Source organism: Telopea speciosissima, chromosome 3 (genome assembly GCF_018873765.1).
Source record: "Telopea speciosissima isolate NSW1024214 ecotype Mountain lineage chromosome 3, Tspe_v1, whole genome shotgun sequence".
In the NCBI taxonomy this organism is placed as follows: Eukaryota; Viridiplantae; Streptophyta; class Magnoliopsida; order Proteales; family Proteaceae; genus Telopea; species Telopea speciosissima.
The window spans coordinates 6834598-6860821 of record NC_057918.1 but is presented as its reverse complement, the minus strand read 5'-3'; the positions used below and the strand labels follow the sequence as shown (position 1 = coordinate 6860821).

General features: G+C 36.9%; 1 protein-coding gene across 1 annotated transcript; it reads left to right on the top strand.

Annotated features, from left to right (window-relative positions):
- Positions 1-13620: 13620 nt before the first annotated feature.
- On the top strand, positions 13621-24607 carry LOC122653984 (homeobox protein knotted-1-like 6). Its single transcript, XM_043847957.1, has 5 exons — positions 13621-14286; positions 14918-15043; positions 15160-15295; positions 23327-23565; positions 24387-24607. The coding sequence occupies exons 1-5, from the start codon at positions 13972-13974 to the stop codon at positions 24543-24545; spliced, it is 975 nt and encodes a 324-aa protein (XP_043703892.1). The 5' UTR covers positions 13621-13971; the 3' UTR covers positions 24546-24607.
- The last annotated feature ends 1617 nt before the right edge of the window (positions 24608-26224 follow it).

Here is a 26224-nt window from a genome sequence, read left to right as displayed (position 1 = left end):
CCCTCTACTACTCACCCATTGCCCCCACCCTCTACCTGAAGTCCTAAACTCCAATCTCCAACTCCTCTAACGGTACATGGTTGCATGCGGTGCGTTGCCCCTACGTTCAGACACAGAAGCATGCGAAATGATCGCCATGCCCCCAGAAAAGGCACATTTGTCATTTTACATGACCCTATGTTTGGCGCAAAGGCAGCGCACTGTATGCGCCCAGGTAGCATTCGCTTTTCCAATACATGGTCTTTATAAATTTGCGTTTTTCGTATGAATGGATGTATACATAAAAAAAAAAAAAATTGTTTTTAAAGGGGTAAAGGTAAACATCCCTACGTATAATACTTTTTCTTTCCCAAACCCCAATTCTAGGCCTGGCAGCCCAGGCCCAAGAGTAAGGGCTGAGTTCTGTTTGGGCATTCAAATTTCAGCCCACCAAGCTTTTGGCCCAATTACCTCTCTTGATCATTTTGAGACGTTCATTCATCATTATGCATATATCTAGGGTGACAAAATGAGGTGTCTAACTACACCTATACTTTTTCCATGTCTATATTAGATTTATTTGGGATTATTTCTATAGGTTACGTATTAAATTTAATCACCTATCCCAACCATATGATTCATCATATATAGGTTTTTCCTTTGAAATTCTTTTTGCACGTTTGACTTCATTTCCCTACATTGTTTTAAAACAATTTTTAAATGTCTAAAATAACACACATAGCCAAGCCCATATAGTTGGGTTAAAGCCTGGTTGAGTTGAGTATTTTCTGGTCTCTTAGGTGCATGGTTTAAGGTATCGGTATTGTATCAGGCATTCATATTGTTGATACGTATACGGATTGGGTGTATTGGTATCGTCGGTACCCAATATTGACATGGATCGGGTGTATCGCTCAAAAAATGGTTCATTTTTTAGTTTTTGACCGATAATGGGCTGATATAGAATGCTTCTTTATCAATACAAGCATTGATACCTATACCCAAAACCCTGGGTGGGTGCCTTATTTGTTGAATTATATAATCACACACATATTAAGTTAATTTTGGGGGTGAATGATAGATGTTATAAATAGATTTGAATATGATTTGATCATGGGGAGGGGGAAAGTAGATGCATGGGCTGGACTGGGCTAGGGAGAAAATTATCATTTTTACTTAAAATAACACTATAATAAAATATTTATATCACTTATTATCTTTATATATAATATATTATATAACAAAACATGGGTGACATTTAAAGTTTATAATATATACACTATATCAATATATATTTTATAGTATAACTTAAAACAGGATTGAGCCGGACCGGGCCAGCTCAACCTAAGGCCTCAACCCTGACTCAAGATAAGAAATTTCCAGCCCTAACCCGTCCTCAGGGTCAAGATATCTTAGCCCAGGCCCTATTCGGGCTCAGGACGGGCCAAAGCAAGGTCGGGCCGACAGGGCCAAACTTGCACCCCTAATATTTATACATATAACAAGTATACAATAAACAAAGGAAAAATTGACCAAAATCCAAATTTTTTTTTTTGGGTGCTCCTCTTTTAATCAATTGAGTAGGGGATTTTAAATTGCCAATGGACTATGGGCTTAAAACTAAATAATATTTAGGGGCATGTATTTTTTATGTATGGGCTGGATCTTGGGTTAACATATAAATATATATTAGGGAGAACGAATGTCACCTGGTCACGTTAGACACACCGTCCCTGCCCCTTGACACAGGGTGCGCGAAATGACCTTCGCAACTCTGATCATTTTCGGGGTTCCAGAAGTGCGGTGGTTATCTCACGCGCCACTGTGTCAGGGCAACATGCACTAAGTGACCGGATGGCATTCTCTTTCCCATATATTTATAAGAAAAAGAACACTGCCCACAACCCCCTATGGTCAGACATAATACATCATGAAATGACCACTCCACCCCTGTTTGAATGCCCGTCTATGTGCTCCCATTGCCATTCTAACTCTCATGCCGGGGAATGCACAATCTCTAGTTTTCTATTTGATATTACTTGTTATGAAGAATGATGTGTTTGCCGTGGTCTTAGATATCGATACCCCGTATCAGTGGACCATTTTGCCCTTAAAAAAACTGATACATTAGTTTTTGGACCATTTTACACTCATCTACGGTATTGGTACCGTATCTTATCGGACTGATATATGAAAAAAATTCAATCATTACCAAACCAATTTTTATGTTAAAGGCTGACCCCACTGCATGTGGTAAATAGATAGAAAGGGAATGATGGCCGGTATTAAAAAAAACAGAAGAAAAAAATCATAAAATAATGCAATAAAGCCACTTAATAAACATCATGATGACCAATCAAATTTTAGCTTATGCTGGATAGGGAACCATACGGCCTCCTACCGTTTTCTCTTTTAATAATTATACTTAAGGATGTGATAATTGCCCAATCCCATCACAACATATGCACTTAACAGAAAAGCTTTTACTGTTCTCTACTTCATCTAAGCTTGTTAATGATTTTATATTTAACTAAAAGAAAGAGGGAAAAAAAAGTCATAACTAGTCAACTCTCAAAATGACATAGAGAAGGAAGAGAACGGGAAACACATAGACATGTTCCCGAGTTTCTTGCACTACCTCAACAATGGCCAACCAAAAACATCAATAACCCTAATCATAATTAGGAGTTCATTAATAGTAAATGCCGCATCAATCCACTTGGTGTCCAAAGGGACCAGATCCTTTGCAGTACCGGTGGGGCGACGGTGCACATCTGCTGGTGCAGTAGAGGCCATGTGGCAGAGGCCAGGTGGCACACATGGCCTCTGCTGTACCGCCGGATGTGCACTACCGCCCCGTCGGTACTGTAGAGGATTCCAAGGGCATGTGAAGAGGCCATCTTTTACTTTTCCATGGTGTAATTTGCAAGACTACCAGAGTAGCTACTGCCTTCCTTGATAATGTGATTTGGATCAAAACTCTACAAATATTTTGTCACGATAGATTGCTATTTTTATCAACTCTATTTTCTGTCCGTTCCATTTCCCCAAGTTCCTCTAATAGAGAGGGGTGGATCCCACCTGGGCAGTGTGTTCGAATAGGGGTAAGGTGGTCATTTCCATCCCCTCTATTAGAAGAACTTGGGGAAATGTATTTGCCTAGGAAATGGAGCAGATAAAGGTCCCGGTAGATTGTTCCACACTTCCACCCTTCAACTGTTTACGAGAGTTTCTATTTTTTGGAAATAAAATCAAAGAAATATTAAGAATATAGAATTTATATCAATGGCTTAACACTTGAAAGTTGAAAAGAAGCAACCATGTATTGTAGTAGAGCTTAGTACACGAACGAAAATAAAAAACACTTCCAATTGTGAACATAATACTTCATACGGATAAGAGTAATGGTGGAGATAAGTCATCTCACCGGTCTTTTTCTTTGAGATGGTAGTCGCCCCTATGATACAATATGGCTCTTTGCAAATCGATCTCTAAGATGAAACAACTCTTTAGGCTTTTCAATAATTGTTACACTCACTTACCTGGCCACGCCAAAATACACTTGGATTGTACCAATGGGAGGAATGAAACTCAAAATATTTCTCAAAATAATAAAATAAAAGGCAAAATAGAGAGAGAGAGAGAGAGAGAGAGAGACAAAGAAGAAAGAAGAAATAGAACACTTACAAAATCATCTCTCAAGTGTCTAGAGCGTCCTCTATTTATAGAGGAGAGATACCCTTTGAAAATCCCACAGAGGTACTCAAATTGGATCAGTGATCGATTTCTAGGTTTCATCGTAAATCAATGGTTCAAATCGCACTCAAAGGTAGGGCATTTCCCATTTTTATAGAAAATTCTGTACCAGAAAGAATGGAATCTCCAATTATAGCCCCTCTGGGATGTAAAATATATCTCTTCTCACCATCCCCATAGTGAGGCGTCTCTTGGAGTGAGATGACACAAAAATATAGTTGTTACCGGCACTGAGAAAACCTTATCAGATGGCAAAGGAGTTTCGGATACAATTCCAATCTAGCAAAAAAAAGAACCCCCTGAAAATAAACCCTAAAACCCCTAGAGATGAGAATCTCAGTTTCATGTAACCTTACCCTTTTAATCCCCATTATATGAACTTCATTTTATTATTTTATGTAATCAATGTGAGACTAAAGATTTCCCACTTCTTTGTTTTGCTAAAATTAATATCAACTACGTCTTAAGTGCAATACTTTATGGGAGACTAACATGGTGCAACAGCCAAAGGTCCAAGTTGTACCGCCCTAGTTTTATTTTTTTATTTTCTTTTTCTTTTTGAGCTCGGCATCGTTGGATGCCGCACCTCATCTCCATCCCAAATTGCACAACACTGTGCCATGGGGGAATTGGAGAGGATTTTTTTTTCAGACTAACATAGGAAAACCTTTTTAAGAAAAGATATTTTGAAATTTCCATATATAATATCATTTAATTCAACACTACCATTTTTTAGGACTTTTATCCGCTTTTGTAACTGGGGCGCTGCTGTGAACATCGTGCGGCACAGCAGCGGCCATGTGTGCACAGTGGGGCCCGCTGTGCGCACATGGGCCCCACTGTGCACACATGGCTACTGCTGTGCCGCACAATGTGCACAACAGTGCTCCAGTTACAACAGCAGATAAAAATCATTGAACTTCGTAGCACACTTACGTGCAGGGAAACTAGATGGATTCGAGCCATTTCCCGGTGGGAGATCTCAGATCTCTCTATTCCATACTTAAAATGTAAATCAGATTCCGCAACCCTTTGTTGCCTTCTCTCTAATCCGAGGCTCTCTTTTTACTATATATATATATATATATATATATATTTTTTATATATATATATATTTATATGATGATGATGATGTGATTTCTTCTCTGTTTTATGTGTGAATTTATTGGGTCAAAAGATGATGGGTATTAGATACAAATTAATTTTCTATACCCTCTTAAGTTGATTAAATTTGGTTTACCAAAAAAAAAAAAAAAAAAGGTTGATTACATTTGCAATTACTGTCCCCAACTCATTAAATGAAACATTTATAAAGAATAATCAAGTTCTTATAATATATAATCACTTTTCCCTAAAAAACAGCTTTGAGAATCCTTCTTTTTTGATTAAGAACACCTGAACTGAACTGAACTGAAATATGCTACTCTTATCTTTTTCCTACTTGATCGAATTTCAATTATTGGGAGAACATGCATGAAATCATGAATTAGACTCAAAACAAGGACAGAATGTGATAAAGAAGATGCGCGCCTCCATTAAAGCCAAATATTATTTAGAAATATAATAGATACTTATAAAGGGATTATGAAGCTGCTGGGTATCAAATTAGGGTAATTAATTACTAGCTACCCAGCTCCATTGTTAAAGGATGACCAAGAGGAAACGCTGTTCTCTTTCATGGTCCAATGTCCAAAGTGGCTTTTTTGTGGCGTTGGTGATATATACTAGCTCTTTATGACTAAACTAACAAACCAGAATGATCAAAACACCCCAATGGATCGAAGAAGAAGAATTTCAATCTCAAAGCACTCCTTAAATCAAATCCCATAGGATTCAAATTAGTGGGTTATAATTAAGAAACAGGCCAGTGGCAAAGAATTTCTTTCCTCTTTTTGCTGCACATCTTTCTTTTTCCCTTTGACTTGATGTATTTATATATATAACCTCAACAAGTGGTCTTCTTTTGAGAATCCCCTCCTTGACTACTTTGAATTCTAACCTCAAAAAAGAGATTTTTGTTGAGAATAATCCCTTTGACTTGTGACTTCATCAAAGTTCGATTTTTATTGAGGACCAAGTTTTTGTTAAGTCACACTAACCCATTTATCCGGGCATCAGATGCATATTGTAGGGTATTTTGGAAAATATACTAAAACCCTATAGGGTTTTTGAACCCTAGGATAGTGTGGTGAAAAAAATTCTTTGTCCTTTTGTTGAGATTCACACATAATGATGATTTGGGAAGTAGTTTTCTGTACGGGAGTGTGGCCTACACCAACACTTCCATGTGTCTATCTTTCTCTTTTTTAAAATAAGGGGGCAGATGTGTCTTTTTCACATGGGGAGGAGAGAGATAGACTCATAGGAGTGCTGGCCTAGGCCACACTCCTGGACAGAGATCTTTTTCCCTAATGATTTTGATTGGGACTGAGTGGGTTTTGAATTTTTATCCTCTCAAGTCTGGTGTACTTCTCCTAGGGTTTTAGCATGTTTTAAAATACCATCCCGACATCCATTCCCATCCTCTCCTACCTCTCGGTGAATGCGAGATCCCATTTACCGTGGGTGGAGGAAAACTCGATTATTTTTTATTTTTAAGTAAAGATGTTTTCATAACTGATATATACTCCGATAGATGATATGGTAAGACTATAACATTTCTAATCCAAAAGAATTGACTACAATTAACTACTAGTATTCCAAGTAGGAAAAATCATGAAAATAAACCACTCAGATCTATTTTGGGATTTCTAAAAATATCACAATATGGTAACACTAGTTTATTCATGTATAACTTTAGGGAAAAGAATTTCACCAAGAAAAAAACTTTAGGGAAAAGGAACGCATAGGAAATGACCATCTTATCCCATTTGATTTCTATCTTTTCATGAAAGCAAAGCAGTATCTAGGTGTTGGAACCATGCCTAGAGCACGACGGGTTAGGATTCTTAAACCCATAGCCTTTCTTTTTTTTTTTGGTAAGAATAAACTCATAACTTTAACATAACCTACTGACATATATATATATATATATAGAACTTTCTGCTAATAAGACTTGTTTATATCCATTTATATGATTAGTATGTAATTAGTAAGGTTTACTTCGTAGGTTGTATGAATCAAGAAATGACCATAAACTACTTGCATTATTGCCTACGCTGTTTAAAAAGAGCAGAGGTCAAAGAAGAGGGAAGGAAGGAACCATGGCGGAAGGAAGAGCAGGAGGAGGCTAGCTTTTACATATAAAGTTACTCCTCCGACGACTGAAGCGCTCTGACAGTCACCTTGTCAATCAATCAATCAATCAATCAAATGGTCTGCAAAAAATTGAAAAAAAAAAATTTGGCAAGTAAAAGTTGTAAAACACTGCCAAACAAAGACGAAAACGCAAGCAAAGAAAGCAGTACGTACGAAACGATCATGGCGATGCCTTCCTTTTAGAAATTTTACTGGCCAATAATTTTAAATCGCCGCAGCCAGTAGCAACTGCTACCATTGCTGGCTTTACAGTGGTTTTCTGTGTCCGAATTTCGTGTAGTTGAAAAAAAACGCCTGCAATTAAGGCTTCAATCACCCCGGCCCAGGATTTGGAGAGAACTGGTGGGAGAAACTGGATCGAAAGCAAAGATGACCTGAGCTGACCTGCTGAGGCCTGTAAGGGTCCTCGTTTCATTGCATGGTATCGAAATAGGTATCGGTCAACTCGGAAATCAATTTGGTATCGGATAAATTTATCCCTTATTCTTCTTTAAAAATGTTTTTTTTTTAACCATTTCACCCTTTAATCGTTTCGTATCATTGATACCTCAAACCATGGTAAGGGTATCAATCCATTTAATTTTGGTTCGGTTTACATCTTGATAAGGTGTAAATCACAAATAGAAATCAATCAAAATCAGAATCATTTAGCATGCAGTCCAATTTTATTGATTTCTAATCGATTTTTGTTATTTATTCATGTCCGGTTTAAATGTGATTTGTATTGTCAATTTTGGAAAACGGTTTACAATTCCAACTTGTAATGTATTTAATCTTGATTTAGATTCGGTTTACATATGGTTTGTGGTGTCAATTTACATTCGGTTTCACCTTCATACGCTTTATACCCTCGATTGATTTCCAAAGCTGAAACAAAAGTTACAACATGTAAAAGGTTTCCTTGTCGAGGACTCAAGGCACACCATCTAAATTTATTGGGCGTATATATCTAATGGAAAGCAGTTTTCTGTCCGAGAGTGTGGCCTACGCCAGCACTCCCATGTGTCTATCTCTCTCCTCCTTAAAACAAGGGGGTAGAGGAGTCTTTTCACATGAGGAGGAGAGAGATAGACTCATGGGAGTGCTGGCGTAGGCCACACTCCCGAACAGAGATCTTTTTCCCATATCTAATTTTTTGATGGAGGAGGGTTCCCTCCAATGCCATCTACGCCAGTACTTCCGGACAGAGATCTTTTCCCCATATCTAATTTTTTGATGGAGGAGGGTTCCCTCCAATGCAAATGTGCAGTTTCAAGCCTTAGAAGGGGGTATTATGGGAAAATAATGAAAATGAGAGGATACATAAGATGTTTTATAGGAGATGGTGCTACAGTAATCTAAGTTTTAAGAATGGTGGGTGCCTGCATGCAAATTCGAAATTTAAGTTGGCGTGTGCAAATCACTTACCCGTTTTAGATATTAAAAAACAAAAAAGTTTTAGATTGACTATGTATCCAAAGTTTGAGATTCAAATTCATTCGGTTACATTCTCATGTATTGGTACTTTGTTTTATTTCAGTAGGTCGTGTGTTAGCAGGCATCCTCTCATAGTCCTAGTTTTTCAAAGTTTTACATGGATCCAGATCCTTTACTGTCGAGCTGTCCGGCAAGACTGTGTTATTCAGACACGGTGCTACCCACAATGATCGTCTTCCCCCCATTCAAACGAGGCATTTGGGCAGGGGTAAGACAGACATTGCGCATAACACCGTGTTTGAGCAGCACGATCCTACTGGACAGCTCGGCAATAGAGAATCCAAATTGGTTTTACATTCCTACTTAGGCTATTTGATTTGGGATGAAACTTGAATTGTGAGCAAGAGATCTTGGAATGATGTTCAAACTAGAGACCAAACTAGTTTAGCCAAACCAAAGAACTCTTCTCCCATTTTATAATGTTGCGAAGTTACATAGGTGATTTTTAAGTTCTATGCATTGTTTGGTATTCCTCCCTTTGTTTTGTTTTTAGATATTTAAATATTAGAATTAAGAAGAAGTTTTCATTCGCCACGTGATGAAGGATCACCATCCTCATTAATGGCCATAAAAGTCTGCCCCCCATTTATGAATGGTCGAATATAATGCATGATCTCCTATGGTTATTGATTAAATGCGTCAGCCAATGGATACCCATTGACTGTGACTGAAGGAAAGCTCGACCCTTAGAATTATTAAAGAAATTTATTTTTATAAATATGATTAAGTTTTCTTTCAACCATATAAGATAAATCTCTTTCCCACGAATGATATAACCATATATATATGATTGGATTCTTGGGTCTTCATTACACTTTTGATACCATTGAGTATTGACAATGCGATAATTATTCCTTAATACGATCTAATGGTACTAATGAGATTGGATGTGGAGATTTCTCTACATCCATAATTATAATGATATTACAACCATAATTAACTTGTGCTGTTTTAAGAATGAGTGATTACTCTTTTTCAACTCTTATTGTCCATATTGATAGCGGACAGATAATACGTTCCACTTATTGAACAAGATTCTATGGTCGGTCCATGACACCTGAACATCGAACGGTTATGTTTTTAAATTACTATTTTTAGACCATGAGGATGAGTTATTCCTTGAAATACGACACCCAATCCCATATGAACACAACCCTGAAGTTTTATTTGGTTTGAAGGGGTGGGTTTGGGTCATTTTCGGGTTGACATGAAATAACACGAAAAAAGAAAAAAGAAAAAAAAATGTTATTTTCAGGTTAAATCTGCCAACTCGATAATGACTCGAAAAAATCTTGTGTAACCATTTAATTTAAAAAAATTCCTCTTATATCATTCCATGTGATTTTGTGTCATTTTGGTCGATCCAAGCAGAGCCTTTTCATTAATTGTATCATGCCATGTTTGGGTTAGTTTTTTTTTTTGGGTTGTATTGAGATTGACCCTTATGACACACACTCATTTAATTTTGATTCATTGACTCCAGTTTCTTTATTAACTTCTTGATTACTGACTAATAACTCCTTTTAGGTTGAAATTTGATGAATGACTAGGGGACCATGGGTTCTCAATCTCACTTGATCTACCACATGGTAGCGAATTTGTGTAGACATGAGATCCTTTTCCAATAAATGTATTCTTTTTAAGGGAATCAATTTTCAATCTCACTTGATCGGGTGTGTCCATACATAAAATTTTTGTTTCCATAAATAAATTATTTTATGATTTTTTTTGTCCTACCACTATGTCTAGTGAAGTATAACATTTCAGTATTTGCCACGTGGTAGTATATGGGTTAGTCCATGTGATAGAAGATCAAACACACATTTCATCGATACAATTTCAGCTTAAAATGAGTAGAACAACTAGCTAAAATTATTAAAGATGTCATTTTAGTAATTTTTTAAAAATTTTGAATAAAAGTTTGAGCAATTTTCCTTTATCATAGTAGACAAATCCATGTCCTAGTGACAAATAGTGAAGCGTTATACTTCAATATGCATTGTGACACCTAGAAGAACCCTTTTTAAAATATGCTTTGGATACATAAATTTGGATAAACAATTTTACAATTATTTTAGGAAAAAAAATTCCTCTTGAGAATCTAGTTAAAGACTCAAATAAGTTTTCTCTAGGCTGTCACCTAGTTTTGCCATGTAGTAAGATGATGAGTTGATTTCAACATTGAATAGATATGGCAACACTTGAATTGACCATCTCTCAAAATTACTCCCAACCAAATTCACATATATACAGGCCTACCGTCTAGTTTATGTCTACTTGCTTTTCAATAGGATCACTCATTGTTTTGATGGTTTAAGGCTTTCTGATTCTTTACTTACCACTTGACCAACTCACTAAATTAAAACTTAACACGTGGATGAGAGACCTTGGAGGTCTTATAGAAACTGAAACATGTTTACGATGCAAAAAAAAATGAAGATAATTATATTAAGTATAAATCTCTTTTTGATTCTACCTCCTCCGTCCCTTTAGTAGCAATTTAGAAATAGGTAACTTCTTAAGTTGGACACATGACAAGTACGGATTAGATCGAATTCCAATTGCACATAATCTAAGATACCCAATAAGTGGGATTTATAACTAAAGGGAGGACACCACACAAATTTGGTAGTCTCCCTCCCTCTCCTTCCTTGTGTGCTTGAAAATGAGGTTTTGTGAAACCCTAAAAGTGAGAGATTGTGTGTGCTTCTTGTGGAGTTTTCGATCCATTCAAGCATTGGAGGCATTTATCTCTCGTGCGTTGCTCTAGTGTAGAAAAACCATTATCAAGGGGAAGAACTTCATTTGTGGTTCTAAGCTAAAATATTCTCTTTCTAATTAAATTATTATTTTTATACTATTATTTTGGATGCAATAGTCACCTAATTCAATTATTCCATTATGTTATTGGATTCCCACTATCAATTATGTTTATGTTTACGGTGAGATGAGAACAGTCTTCACTAGTATTGGATAAAAAAATTATAAACTCTTTCCTCACACCTTAACGGGAAAACAATGAGAACAAGACATCAACCCTAATCAGGTATATCCACAAAATTTAAACCTCATTTCAAGGTAGATAAGGTTTAATAGAGAGAAAAAAAATAATCATGGTAGATAAGCTTGGATGACAAAAAACACTTCTCTGGTGGGAAATCATCGCTCTATTTTTGTAGATATTCTGTTGGTACAAAAATAAAATGGCATTTTGACGCTTGATGCAAACAATACCCCACTAAGATAAAACCATCCTCTCAAAAGAGGAAGAATTCAATACTTGGCCTACACTATCACCATCCGTGCACTTTCTCAACAGAAAAAAACAGAGAAAGAAAAAAAAATTAAAAAAATCATCACAGACCCTTTGTTATTGAAAATTGAGAAAAATGATTTTTGTGGGGGAGCATAGTTCCTGAGGAGAGAGAGAGAGGGTGCAAAATTACCACCTTGCCCCAAAGAAAAGGGGGAATGGCCACTTATTGATGCTTTCACGTGAATTTGTTGAAAATTATAGAGGTATAGTTCTACATGGATTTGATACGGTCTTTTCACTTAATGCATTAAAGTTTGGAATAAGATTCCATCCACCCATAGAGGATAGTTCATCTACCATCTTAGGGTTTTGGTATATTCTAAAATACTCTCTTGATACCTTTTCCTGCTCTATGCCACCCCACATTGAATGGGATCCCATCCACCTTGGGTGGAGGAAAACTTGATCCTTCAAGTTTTGTATTGAGCCATCTAACATGGTATCAGAGCTCATGTTTATTTGTTATCTTTTGACAGTTTACAACTTATTCGTTCCATGAATGCCTATTTTCCGAATTATTCAATCGCAAGCGTTAGTGTTTAGTTGATTAATTAATTTTTATCAAAAAAGAGTTGATTAATTAGTGACAAATTTTTTTTGCCTTTTTGAGTAATTAACTAAGAAAGGAATTGATTTTATGCTTTTTATAAGTGTAAAGGCCGACCGAGAACCTCATGACATGAGATTCTGTTATGTTTTTCTTAGATCGGATATTAACATAGTGACATAATGTACAGTTCTGTCCTTCCTCTACAAATACCATCCTACGACGCCGACGGTCTAGATCATATTAGCCTCCCACGAATTTTGTCAAAAAATGTTCTGATCTAACGGTTTTAATCATCCAAAACCTCTGATACGTGAAAAAAGTTTAGTTATTGTGACCAACAATTGCTTAGCTCAATTGGTGCGCTTCATGCCCATGCTCACCAAAAGGTCTCGAGTTCGAGTCTCTTGGCTGGTATCTTATCCCCTCCCTGATTCGATCCCTCCCTTCTATCAAATATATATGTAAAGTTCTCAATTACCAAAAAAAAAGGTCTAGTTATTGTGATTAAGTGATCAAAGTTGTATCGGAGCTAAGGAACATCTGGAATCGTATCGGCCACTGATGATGGAGCGACGTATATTCACGGTTGAAACGAGATCTTGTCAACAGTATCGGACGGTCCATTGGAGAAAGCTGTGTGTGCGCCATGCCATCATCATGGACCAGAAGAAAAGAAGAGTGGAATTTTATTTTCTGTTGAGGACATATTTGTCAAATGAAAAAGACATCGTGCGGCACTGTTTGTTTAAGTGGACAATGCATATTTAATCTCATGGGCTTTCTTTTATTTTATTCTTTGAGGAGGGAAAAACAGTAGGGGGACGATTTAAATATTTTCTTTAATTGTTGAATTGACTGAATTGAGATGAAAGTACAATATTACCTCTTCAAAATGTTGTGAAGTAAAAAGATAAGCAGAAAAATTAAGTAATGGGAAGCCCATAATAGGGCATATATAGACATGGCCACAGAGCGTATTTGTATCACATTGGAGGTCTGATGTGGCTAAAATTTATAGAAACGAAGGAACAAACGCTAAAATTTCCAAGTGGCAAAATAAAGATTTATACAAATTTAGGACTACCAAGATCGGACGGTTACAAATAAGAGCGTAAATAATTGAATTAAATAATGAGATTTGCCAAGTGGCAAATCTGGACCATTTTTTCTAAATTGCCACATCATCAATCCACCTGGCAATTCGCAAAAGTGGGTCAGTAACCACTCACCCATTGACCATCCGAAAAACCTTTCACCATTAATTATTAAAAAAAATACATGTGAGGCTTCTTCATATCCTGTTGTTTGTACGCTAAACAAAATCACAATCTCCAAGAACACAACTTGCAGTCCTTCTCTGCTACTCCTCCAACTCCAAGTTCCAGGTCCAGAAAATCAGAATTTACAGAGAAGAAAGCAGTGGAGACTGGAGAGAGATTTAAAAGTATAATCTTCTTATGAGAATATGATTACGAAACGAGAAAAGCAGGAACCTCTCTACCTACGTCTTCTTGATGTATACGAAGAATAAGTAGTTTTTTTTGTGTGTTTTGAGATATATATATATATATATATTTCTGTAGTAGTTAAAAATTTCGTTCTTTATCTTTTTGTGTGTGAGAAATATTGATTATTGATGGAGGGAATGTACGGACTCCAACCGAGTCTGGATTACACGGAGCAGACGTCGTTGTCGCCGGATAATATGGTTTCAGCGGCGGATTACCAGAGTTTGCTTAGTAGCGGAGCACTTGGAAGCGATCGAATTCCGATCTTTGGAGCGGATCAGTTGTTTTCGGCGGCAGCTTTTACGCCTCATGAAATTCAAACAAGAGGAAGTGGTGTTGTTGTTGGAGGAGGAGGAGAAGAAATGTCAAGTGTGATAAAGGCGAAAATCGCATCTCATCCTCGGTATCCAAGACTCCTTGAAGCTTACATCGATTGTCAGAAGGTAAAGACTGAAAGAAGGAGTTTTTGTATCTCTCTGAGAAACAGAAATTTCTCAAAGATCAAAGAGGAGTTTAGTTTAGTGTATGATTTCAACTTTTTCGATCGGTGGTGTACAATTATCCATGGCTTACGTTTTTTAAAATTTTCTTTTAAAATAATCTGGATTTTTTCGCATTACTACGTGAGTAGGTTTACGTAGAGAAGTAGGTTAGTCTAGTATTCAGGTGTTGAAGATGCAAGCAAAATTTGATGAACCTTCAAACATATCTGTGTCTTTCGAAGTAAGTTCGGTTTGGTGCCTTTTTTTTGTTTTTTTTGTTTTTATCGTTCGATCTTTGTCTTTGATCCTTTCTTGTTACCACTTCAGTGTTAGTTTTGCCTCAAAATCACTGCAAAGGAATTCCCTTTCTTACTTTACTCCTTTCAAAACAAGGACTTCAGAGTTTTTTCTTTCATGATTCAAAGAGTTTCGTCGTGAAATTAAAAAAAAAAAAAGGTTTACGGTTGTCAAGCTTCCAAGTTCCCACCTTTCCATTTCTCAAAACACTTCACCGTCATTAATTTCGGTCTATAGCTAGATCTTCTTATCGCCGTTTTACAATTTACTAATAGGTTTCCTTAATCGGTTACAGGTAGGAGCGCCTCCGGAGATAGCGTGCCTATTAGACGAAATCCGGCGAGAAAATGACGTCTGCAAGAGAAACGCTGCTACTGCTTCCACTTGCGTAGGCGTTGATCCCGAGCTCGACGAATTCATGGTGTGTGTGTGTGTGGTTACCTTCATTTCGTTTACTGTCTGGTTTTTTTTTTTTTTTAATTTTTTTAATTTTTTTTACTATATCTAATAACTTCTTTTTGTTTCTTTTTCTTTTAGGAAATGTACTGTGATATGTTGGTGAAATATAAATCTGATCTCGCAAGGCCTTTTGATGAAGCTACCTCCTTCTTGAACAAGATTGAAATACAGCTCAGCAATCTTTGCAAGGGTGTTTCTAGAAGCTCAGTTTCGGGTCTCTCTCTTTCGATCTTTTCTTGTGATGATCTCAGTTACAGTATTTTGATTCATTGATCTTTGTGCTGTTTAGGTTCTCTTTCCTCATTTGATGTGCATTTATAGTTCCTTCTTGATGTTTTCAGCCATTTATGTTGGTTTTTCCTCCTTATAGTACTAATTGTATTGTACTAGAGTTTTCGACAAACACAAACTAATACACTTGAAGGAGCTAGTCACTGTTGCTTTCAGCTTGCAAGCCACAGTGATCGATGTTGTAGAATCCGAAGCAAACCTACTCCTTCACTCCTACTCTGGTGCTGGGAATTGGATTACCAGAGTTTCACATTTAAACATTAGCAGCAGCATTCACACACATTCATACTAACTCTTGGAAAAATTAAAAAGGCCTAGGGATCCTCAAAAAAAAAAAAAAAAAATTTTTTTTTTGGAGGGTGTTTGTAAGTTTGAGAATAGTTTCATTTCTTTCTTCTTAGTTCTTTTGTTTTGTTGAGTCTGCTTTTTACTTGTTGGACTGAATCTGGTATTTTTTTTTAATTTATTTATTCCTTTTTCCTACTGATGTAGTAAGTTACCTTTACTTGGAAGAGATTCTGACTTTGACATTTCATAGCTTTGTGTTGGCATATCTTGTGGTTAGTTTTTATAATTCTTTTTTTATTAGTTTTGTGCATTGAAACTTGAGAAGGTTAGAGAGATTTGTTCTGGAGCATCTCCTAAATAATGATGAAAAATGAATCTGGTAATGATTTCCCTTAATAAAGAGTGGTAGCTTCAGAGAAGTTTTTAGCTTAGGTAATATAGTCAATCAAAAAGTGTTACAAGTATTATACAGGTAGGAAGCATGCTCATGCCAACTTATTTAGTTATTTGGATTTGTAGTACTTAGGCATTATGACAGTTTTTGTTTTGTTTTTTTTTTTTTTCTTAAACATTTTAAACAAGGTAGATTTTATTGTTATTTCAGTTATGAAAATAACAATATTTCAACCAAACACATCTAAACCATGTTTGCTTGTCTCTTTTGATTTAATGTTTGGGTAAAAGTTTCATTTGATGTAGACTTTAGGGTGAAATTTATTTGATGTTAGTTATCACAGAATGACTGATTCCTCTTAGCTTCATCTTCTTATGTTTTGTATGATACACCATCAGAAATTTATTTCTCTTGATTTTGTTGTGACGAACTAATTTTTTTGCCAAGTATTCTTGGCATGAGCTGGTGAATCCATAATGACTGGAATATGATGGAAGCTCTACTACTGTAATTGGCATTTTCATCTTCCTAATCATGTCATCTCCCTTATGTTTTGTAGTCTTTTTTTTTTTTTGGCCAAGTTCTCAATGGTGCAGCAATGTATGAGACACATGAGGAATCCAGCTTTTTCTTTCTTGCTGTGATCCTATTATATTTTCTGCAAGTTACTTAGTTTAAGATATTTTGACACATTTTGTGAGTTATTAGACTAAAGGGAACAATCTTTAGGTGGAAATGGGACATATAGTATGGTTTTAGTAAAGAGAATGTTGTGAATACTGGTTTTTTTTCTCTTCGAAATTCATTCTTAGAACTTTTCAATACTCAGCGTTGCATTCAAATATTGCAAGTTGTTTGGGTTTTGCTCATAGTTTTGGTATTTTTATTTTTAGATACTTTTTGTTGTGCTTTATTCCTTTCTAGTGGCACTACTAATGGTGAAAATTATTAAGCAAGTGAAGGCATTGACATGATATCTGAAGCTTCTCTTTTCTTTTAATTTCTTGCCCGGGTAAATAAATGGTTCTCTTGTTTAATGGTATGTAATGATGTCTGCTGTGGCCTGTGGGATATTCTTTAAAAATTAAGTTTCAAGTTCCAAAAGAGCCTGCTGTGGTGCATGCTTTGGTGGGTGGTGGTTTAAGCCTTGGGAAAGATCTAATGAGCAGGTTGGTTCTGCCAGCCATAGATTAAAAAATTAAAGAGGCTAAAGGGAGAATCTTTTCTTGGCAAAGAAAGAATCCTCGGAAGTTGCCATTTAGAACCTGAACCAAACCTTGATTTTCCTCGTGATCAATTCACTGGATTCCTAAGCGAATATCACAACACGTGATTTCTCTGATCTTGTCCTTTGACATCGTGCCTTTTTTGCTCTTTCTCTTGGGTTTGTTGATTCCTTTCATAGTTTTGTGGTTCAATAAAATAATGGGTTAACCATAATTATAAGAAAAATGATCTAAATAAAGATCATGTTTGTCCCCTTTGTTGTATGGAGTTGTGCTATTTTTAGTATCTTTTTTAGCAAATCGGTGCACGCTTCTCTGTTCTTATGATCGTGTTGTATGAGTTTATGGAATTGATGTTGGAATGACAGCCTTGACTTAGTTTAATGTGGGTTTAGTGATTAAAAAATGTTAGTTCGGTTTGGCATTATCAATGCGGTAAAAGGGTTGACGATGATGGCTTTGGAGGTTGGATGTGGTTAGGCAACTAGTGGTGTTCTGAAGTAGTGATTTACCTTTTCAGGGTTGTTAATTTTCTTAATCATATTGCTTTCATCTCCTGTTTTCTTTCGTCATCACTTAAGTGGGCCCTCAAGAATTCACCTTACAGGCTTATACTGAGATACTTGAGAGATTTGCTGCCAATTCTAATTTCTATGTTAGGGATGCACGTGGTTAGATTGTTTAAGGAAATAATTTTTTGTGCCACCTTTGGCTAAGAGCACCTCCATACCACTTCTTCAGATTGCCATTGCCCTTTACTTCTTGAAGTATCAGTTGATACTGATTAATCCCTCTTTTCTAAGTATTTTTTGCTGGATATCATATTCCAAGTTCTCGTACTTTCGTGATTTTCTATTCTTCTTTAATGAGCTGTTTTGTTTATGCATATTGTTGGAGGAATTTTGGTTCACTTATTTCTGCAATTTACAGGATGGATAGTGGTCTTTGGTATGGTTCAATAGAACAATTGGCACCCTACTACTGGGTGCCCTTCCCCCAAAAGAAAAAATAAAACTTATCAGGCTTGACAAGTCTGAAGAATATTGAGTGCAACATAGCTGTGCATTGGAGGATTGGTTGATTTGTTAGGGTTGCTTTGGGATTCTATATCAATGTTAAGTTAAATATAGACTTTAATACAATTTTGAAGCTGCAAATTTTCCATTGGGAGAGTAAAGATTATTCTCTCCTCCCAAAAAAAATAAAAAGAAAAGATTCTCTTCTCCTGATAGAAATTCGAGGACAAGTACTAGTGTGTGAGTGTTGTTTATCAGGTTTCTGGTCTGCAGCAGTAATGATCACATCTAGAATTAAACCAAAAACTCTGTTCTTTTTTTTTTTTGGGGGGGGGGGGGTGTTGTTGGGGCTGTTGTTTTCATTAGCACTATTATGTTAGAGGATTAGTTTTATGTCTATTGCTTGTGTGAAAAGATCTAGAAGTATGCCTTACTGGATTTAATTATAATTGTGTTTGGAATGAGATTGTTTTTCAGCACTCATAGGCGGTGCAATTACCTTTTTTTTTGGGGGGGGGGGGTGACTGGGTGAGGGGATGGGGATGTCCCTGAGATAAGGGTGTGAACAATGGACTATATGTTGGTTCTGTTGGTGGGTGACAATGTGAGTTTGTTATTAGAATTAGATGTGGTCATCTCATCAGAAATGACTTTATGTACAAACTGCTAGTGATTTCATAGAACGCTTGAATATTAGCTTGATAACTGGTTAGACTTGAATGAACAGATGAGGTGAACAGATGCTACCCAATATGAAGCCTGAAAAGCCCTGGAAGGGAATTATTAGATTGATATAGCTGCATGTATAACTTTTTAATTAAAATAATCTTATTATGCATATTGGATGGTATTCAATGGTTTTGTTTGATGCGAAGTAGGAAGGGTTGTTTTAGATTTTACATTGCTGCAGAATATCTAGGTTTTGGAGTTTTGGCCTTTGGACCTCCTTGCTCGAGCTTTTAATTCTTCTTGTCTTGTCCTGTCGATGTTTTACTAACCGAAGTAAGGGTACATGCAGTAGCAGAACTATGGAGAGAGAGAGAGAGAGGTAAGTTGGGTAGCTTGAGAAAATAGGAAGGGCAACTTTTGGGGAAACGGGCTTTTGAGGGTGACGCGGTTTTAGTCGGTGAAAATGCCAAACCTGACGTCTGATGGTGCACCCGGCTGGAACGGGTGTTCGGTGGATCACATGGACTCCCGCTGTTCCCGCTGCGGGACTGTTTTTAGATTTATCTTTCTCTTTCTTTACACAGTATTTCTGACTGAGTCTGAGTGACTGACTGGACTCGTCACTGCTCCCTGATTAGTACTTGTCATTTCTGTTGGGGCATTTTCTCCATTTTCTTCTCGCCTAGGTAGACCTTCGAATGATCAAAAATCTCCTCTTCTCTCTCTTCTCTTCTCGTCGTTGACACGTATCGATGTGGGCCACTGCCTGTCCAGTGCTTGATTAAAAGCCTCGTCTAGTTTCTGAGTGCCGTTTCTTCGCACGTCTCGGTAGCGTTAGGTCTACCTTGTAACTAGGCCCCGAATCAAATGCGTTTACTTTTTTGTAATAAGATCTCCCCTAGCCCTTAACCCTCCCTTTCCCTAATCGGCCGTTTTGCAATTTGCAGGGATCTGATTACAGAAATCATGAAATGTTTTTTTTTGGGTAGAATTACTGAAATCATGATTTGATGAACGAAAACACTGGCAGGGGGGAAGGGCGCTTGGGGGATTTCGATTAAAAACCCAGATGATTGCATTGGCAAACATTAAGTATAGCTTGTAGGGTAAGGATGTCATGTAGCGTAATTATTTGTGTACAGATCAGGGCGATGAACTAATGATGTGGCACTATTTAGGTTGTCGGAATCCAGCGCAGGTCAGTACAGACTACAGAGTACCGTGCAAAGTATGGCCATTGTCTTCCTTCCATTAATAAGTAAACTTGGTCGTTACTGGAGTTCTCATGTGGTTGAACCGAGAACTGAATCTTTTTGGCCTCGAACCGAGCTGTGATGTTGGTTCTTCTGAACCCAAGCTTTCAGTTCACGATGATATTCGCGCAACCCATGCTTTAGTCTCGACAGTCCTGTTTAGGTGTTTAGACGTTGGCTAGTGAGTTGAGATTTCGATGCCAGGGAAAGGGACCTATAACTTATTGAGGTTCGCTAGGTTGTTTTTATGTTTTTGCCTATTTCGATTTACCGCTAGGATCTTTCAGGTTGGTTTTCTTGCTTTTTATTTTTAGGGCTTCTCAATATGATGGTACGTAAAAGCTCTACAGTGTAGTCGTGTTTGGCCACACTTGGTCGGCGTGCGAGGGAGAATGAAGAGTTAGGGTTACATTTTTTTCATGTCTTGACCATACTCGGTGAAAGGTTTAAAAGGTTCGAACTGTTCTTGGAGGGGTGGGCTAGTGTTCTTAACTCGACGTGATGTGATGCACAACAGCTATGGATGTTGTGGCATGGGCTGGCTCAGGTATATGGTTGGGCTGTTGACCTCTATTAAGTAGCTCAGGTTGAATTTTGGAATGACGTAACGCCTTCGTCCCTCACCGTATTCCCTTCTGAACTGCGACTTTCTAATTTTTTTTATTTGAAAACCATTTCTTGAAATAACAGAACCATGGTATTTGTTCAACGCAACTGAAGTTAGGAGGTTCTGGCGATGGGTTAAAAGTTATAAACCACTAAAGACTCAGCGTCTGAGTTAGAACTGACCTTGAGTGGTGCTTTGGTAAATAGGGTATGAACATAGAGGGGGATGCGTGCCTTACGGTTTTACTTGTGCAGTTTGATGCGATTGCTGTACTGTCACGTCGTAACTGACAGACTTTGAAAGTTTGAAACGACAGAACGAACCCTCAGAATCTTGTCTCCCACTTTCTCTCTCTCTCTCTCTATATCTCTGTTCTCCCGGTGGTCAATCCCAGGTCCAGCTTTGACGGTGCCAGTCCGGCTTCCAACGACTCTGCGGATGCCACAGGCGATGGGGTTTTTTTGGTTTGTTTCCTTTTGGGTGTGGGTGAGGTGCATAATGCACAAGGCCAAACACTGGTAAAGCACATTCACAAGTGTGGCCTTAGATCTCGGTCGGTCGGTCAAGGTAGCCTCTGTACTGTGTAGCACCCAATGCTCGGTCTTCGCATCTGGCTTTTATCCCCAAAACAGACCATCCTCCAGTTCTTGCACCCACTTTCTTTTATTTTTTGAGCAAGCTGCTTGTTGTAATGTGTGCGCATGGGTGATGGCCTTTACTCACTATTTTGTTCTTTTGTTGCTGGGACTGGGAGAAGGAAAGGAGGGAAAAACAAATAATCTATAGGAGGCATTGTTAAGCCTAATTTTAATATTGCGATGTTTGATACTTAATTTTCTCTTTGTATTTCAAATTTTTATGAATATTAAAATGGATGTAAAACTAAATGACTTTTCTTTTGTCTCTTTCCTATTTAGTTAGTGTAGTTATTGATGACACAGATTGAAATGTTTTATCAGTAAGAAATTTTCACAAAATTAACCTTTTCCAAAGCCATCCAATCTTGCATGCACTTTGCAATTTCTCAGAATGAAGAAGACATTTCAATGGTATTGGAAGGTTAAATCTCAGGTCAAACGATTCATTGGGTTTGTGTCAGACGAGATGTTAAAACACTGGGTTTCAATGAGTATCTGGCATTCATCTCTTAAATTTAATTTATATGTAGTTTAATCCTTTGGATAAGAATAGTTGGGGTTGAAGAGTATGCTTTCTGTTTTGCCTTCCTAGAATGCATTATGTATGGTTCACTGCATTTCTAACTATTTAGTTGGATCAAATATTTTGGGTTCAATGTGACTTCGATGAGATTGGTTTAGTGCTGCCATTTATTTGGTTGTTCATATCATGGCTTAAGGCTGGGTTCTGTAGATTTTGGAAGTATTATTCATTGTCACAGGACACATACAATATTTGGTGAGGTTCTACCCACAAAAAAAAAAAAAAAAAAATAAAAAAAAAAAATTTATTGAAGAGCAATTAATGTGATTTTGTGTGTATTTACATATTAATGTACTTAAAATACCAAACAATAATATAAATAAAGTTAAATAAAAGTATCTTGTGATGTAGAATTTCTGTGGACTAACCAAAAAAAAAAAAAAAGAATTTGTGTGGAAGAAATATTGTTATGATATGAGAAACAATGGTTAATTTTGTAATTTCATGAATGACCAAAGCAACCTTTACACCAATAACATGGATGGGATCTTATTCTTCACTATCTCTTTCTCTTCTTTCTTTAGGGGTTGGGTTTGGGTGTTCTATTCCTCTTTCTTTAGGGGCTGGAGATAGGGCATTGAAAATGGGTCAGTGGCCGGAAGCTGTCATGTTTGATCTTTTTTTCTTATTTTGCCTAGTTAGACCATAGAATTTAACATTGCAAACAAGCCAGTTCTATGTGAGTAGATTGGTTTCTACCAAATCATCAATCGTGGGATAACATAAACTAAGTTTGTTCGAAAGCGGCGCTTATTGTCATAGACTGAAATAAGACCAAATGAACTTCCATGTAAAGTGCAAGAACTAAATTTAGGTCAGTCCTACCAATTGATCCTGCATTCTCCCAAGCAAGTATCTTTGACATATTTCTAGATTTTGTGCTTATGGAACATTATATCTATGTAGGGTGCTGAGGATGTCAATTACAATCAAAACTTTTGCCTTGGCTTCCGCTTTTGTGTCGTTTGTCAATTCTTGAGAATGAGCATTAGTTTCTTCTAGAGGTTGCATAGGCAAGTCGCTAAGGATGGAATTCGTGTCTTTGTGTCTTTTGAGGAAAAAAAAAATCTCATTCATGTGACTTTTGGTATATTGCCCACGTTATTATTTAATTTTCATCATTTTTGATCATTTATTGTCCACACGTACATTTGACTATTGCTTTTGGATTAAGTAATGATATTTTAATTGCTAACTGACTTCTGCTAGCAAAATCAACATGTTCTACATGAAATCTGGTGTTTGGCTTATTTAAATTGTATCTGTCAAATATCTGGCAGATGAAATTGCTGGATCATCTGATGACGATTTTAGTGGCGGAGAGATGGAGGTTCAGGAGGTCCAGCGAAGAGCTGAGGATCGAGAGCTTAAGGATAAACTCTTACGCAAGTATAGTGGTTGTATTAGTAGCTTGAAGCAGGAATTTTCAAAGAAAAAGAAGAAAGGAAAACTGCCTAGAGAAGCAAGGCAAACACTGCTCGACTGGTGGAATTTTCACTACAAATGGCCGTACCCAACGGTAAAAATTACTTTTTCTACCAAGCGATGGCTGGAATTGCTAATTGTTTAAGGAATCTATGATGACCACAGCTACAAATCTATTCATTATAGAGTTATTGCAGTAACTAAAAACCCACTAAAAATTTGGTTTGCTTTCAACATTACTGTCAACTATGATTTATTGGGTTGTCTTGCCCACATGCATATCCTTAATGAGCTGAGATTTCTTGTACACATGATTTAGAAGAAATTAAGCGGGATCGAACTGGTTTCTTCAACCATTCCCTGGGGCTGACACTGGGTTGCGTTTGGATTCACATTTGCAATAGAGACCATAATAATACTTCTTAGGGTATTTTACAGTGAACTGATATCTTATTTCCATGTGGACTCACAGTTGGATAAGACATCCTAATATTATACTAGACACAAGAATAGCTTGGACAGATGATCAACCATATCTTTTCCTGTCTCTCTATTTGATCCCTTAAACTTTTCAACTAAAGTTACGTTTTTGAGAGTTCCAAATATACTGCATACATCAGTGGCCTAATAGCCCTTCCTTCCATATTCTGAAACCTTATTTTATCTTCATTTGATTGGAATACATTTTGCTTACCCATGGTGTTCATGATCGTATCCTGCGACCTCATTTGATTGCAAGGTTCATGTCCTTGGTTTTATTTCCTGGTTCTGTTCCATCTCCGCAGATCCAACAAGAGAATAATAGACCAGGCCATAATTATTATTTTTAAATGTTTGTGTGTCTGAGTTAACTGTCTTCATCATCAAGTTCAATCTCTTATATATCCTTTTTTCCTTTTTGGGTTCAATTTTCAGGAGGCTGATAAGATTGCACTAGCTGAGTCGACAGGCCTCGACCAAAAGCAAATAAACAATTGGTTTATAAACCAGCGGAAGCGGCACTGGAGACCATCCGAAAACATGCAGTTTGCTATTGTGGACAGTCTTTCTGGACCCCTTTTTATGGGTGACTGAGATTGGCACCAAACACTTGTTGTGTGTGTATATTCTTGAATATGATCTTTGTTAATACTGAATGCATTGTTTTCAAAGTTCAATTTGTGTATTCCTCTCATATTTGTGCCCTATCTGGTCTTTTAATTTATATCTTTTTATAGGGAAAAGATAATGGTGGTTGGGGAGTGCATGTTGTGGACTGCTTCGAAGCTTTGCCAAGCAGCTTTTTTATAGATACCAGTTGCAGAACTGTAGATAATTTCCCATTTTGTCGATAGAGAGTGTGATGCACCTATCTATAGTTTGTGCATGAAGATTTCTCTTGTTTCACAGGATCTGCTCCAGATTACTACTTTGTGGATGGGTTCGTGGTTTGTTCACAGGTGCCATTGGAAATTTACAGTAGTGTTACTAAGAGCTCCAAATGTTTGCCTAATCCCCAACAGGGGTATCTATTCTATGCCTTTTAATTAGGGTTAAAGGACAAATGATTTAGGCCATTCAATTAGATTTCCCAATGATTTGATTGAAACTGGTCCATTCTTTTTAAAATAAACTTAAGGTGTTTCGTTTACCACTCAACTCTGTTTGAAAGTTTGGGTTGGGGGGCATCAGGCATAATCTTCATTGTTAATGAGGTTCTGTTAGATTAGTTTGTAACTAGTCTTTGGTTGGCTTTTTCGATCCTTTTGGCTGCGATTATGGATCTTTGGGTATGTAATTTCATTAGAGACCGTCATTCGTAAGCTAATTGTTAATCTCAGTGGTCAAAATGAATCAATTTTTTTATTTTCATTTGAAATCAGTTTGAATATAAGTTTAACAATGAAGGAACCAGGTTTTGTTCCAGAACAAGCATAGACAAACAAAACAAGAGCAGTAAGAGATGAGTCGTAAATCCAATAAGGGGGGGCTTCCCATCCAATGGTTGGTTTTAGGAGTGTCAAACTCCGGCCGAACGGTTCAGGTCGGTTGAAAATAAACGGGTTCAATCTGAATTGACCAGATATTTACCGGTTTGGCTTCACTTGGATTTTTAGAAATTAAAAGAAACTGATCCTAAACCAAAACTAACCAAACCAGCTGAAAACCGGATTAAAAGGAAAACGATAAAAAACAAAAACCCCCAAGAAAAACGATAAATGGCATTTGTTTCCATTATTTATATAATATAATATGGAAAAGCAAAACCGTTATCGGACCAATATATATATATATATATATATTTTTTTGATAGGTTATCGGACCAATATGAATCTGTTAGGGAAAACAAAGAAAAAACCTAAATCGAATTGGACCAAACCTTGCTCTACCTCATCGGTTCGACTTCAACTTGGCCAGTACCAGACCAAATCGGCTGATCAACACTACTGTGCTTGAAGCAAGATGCCTTCCATGCATGATTTTAGTTCACAAGATCCCATATCGGCACGTATCGATGGAATTGGACAATTTCTGGATAGACCGATATGTCTGATACAATTCTGATTCCTCAAACAATGTTTTCTTGTGGTTCAAAAAGGCCAAACTCTGTGGATTGTCATGAAAGAATTTTTTGACCGTCAAACATATTTTTGAAGATAAAATTTTCCTTCATTTCACGGTTAAGGTTCAGCCACCATCCTATTTTAGTATGTTTCAAAATCCACCTCTCTGATGAATTTTTATCGTTTTCTGTTACAGCACGGTTCTGTAAC

Excerpts from the sequence above, each read along its gene's own strand:
- LOC122653984 (XM_043847957.1), top strand. The coding sequence starts at position 13,972 with ATGGAGGGAATGTACGGACTCCAACCGAGTCTGGATTACACGGAGCAG. Across the intron at positions 15,296-23,326 it reads TTCTAGAAGCTCAGTTTCGG|ATGAAATTGCTGGATCATCT; the intron begins GTCTCTCTCTTT and ends AATATCTGGCAG. Across the intron at positions 23,566-24,386 it reads ACAAATGGCCGTACCCAACG|GAGGCTGATAAGATTGCACT; the intron begins GTAAAAATTACT and ends TTCAATTTTCAG.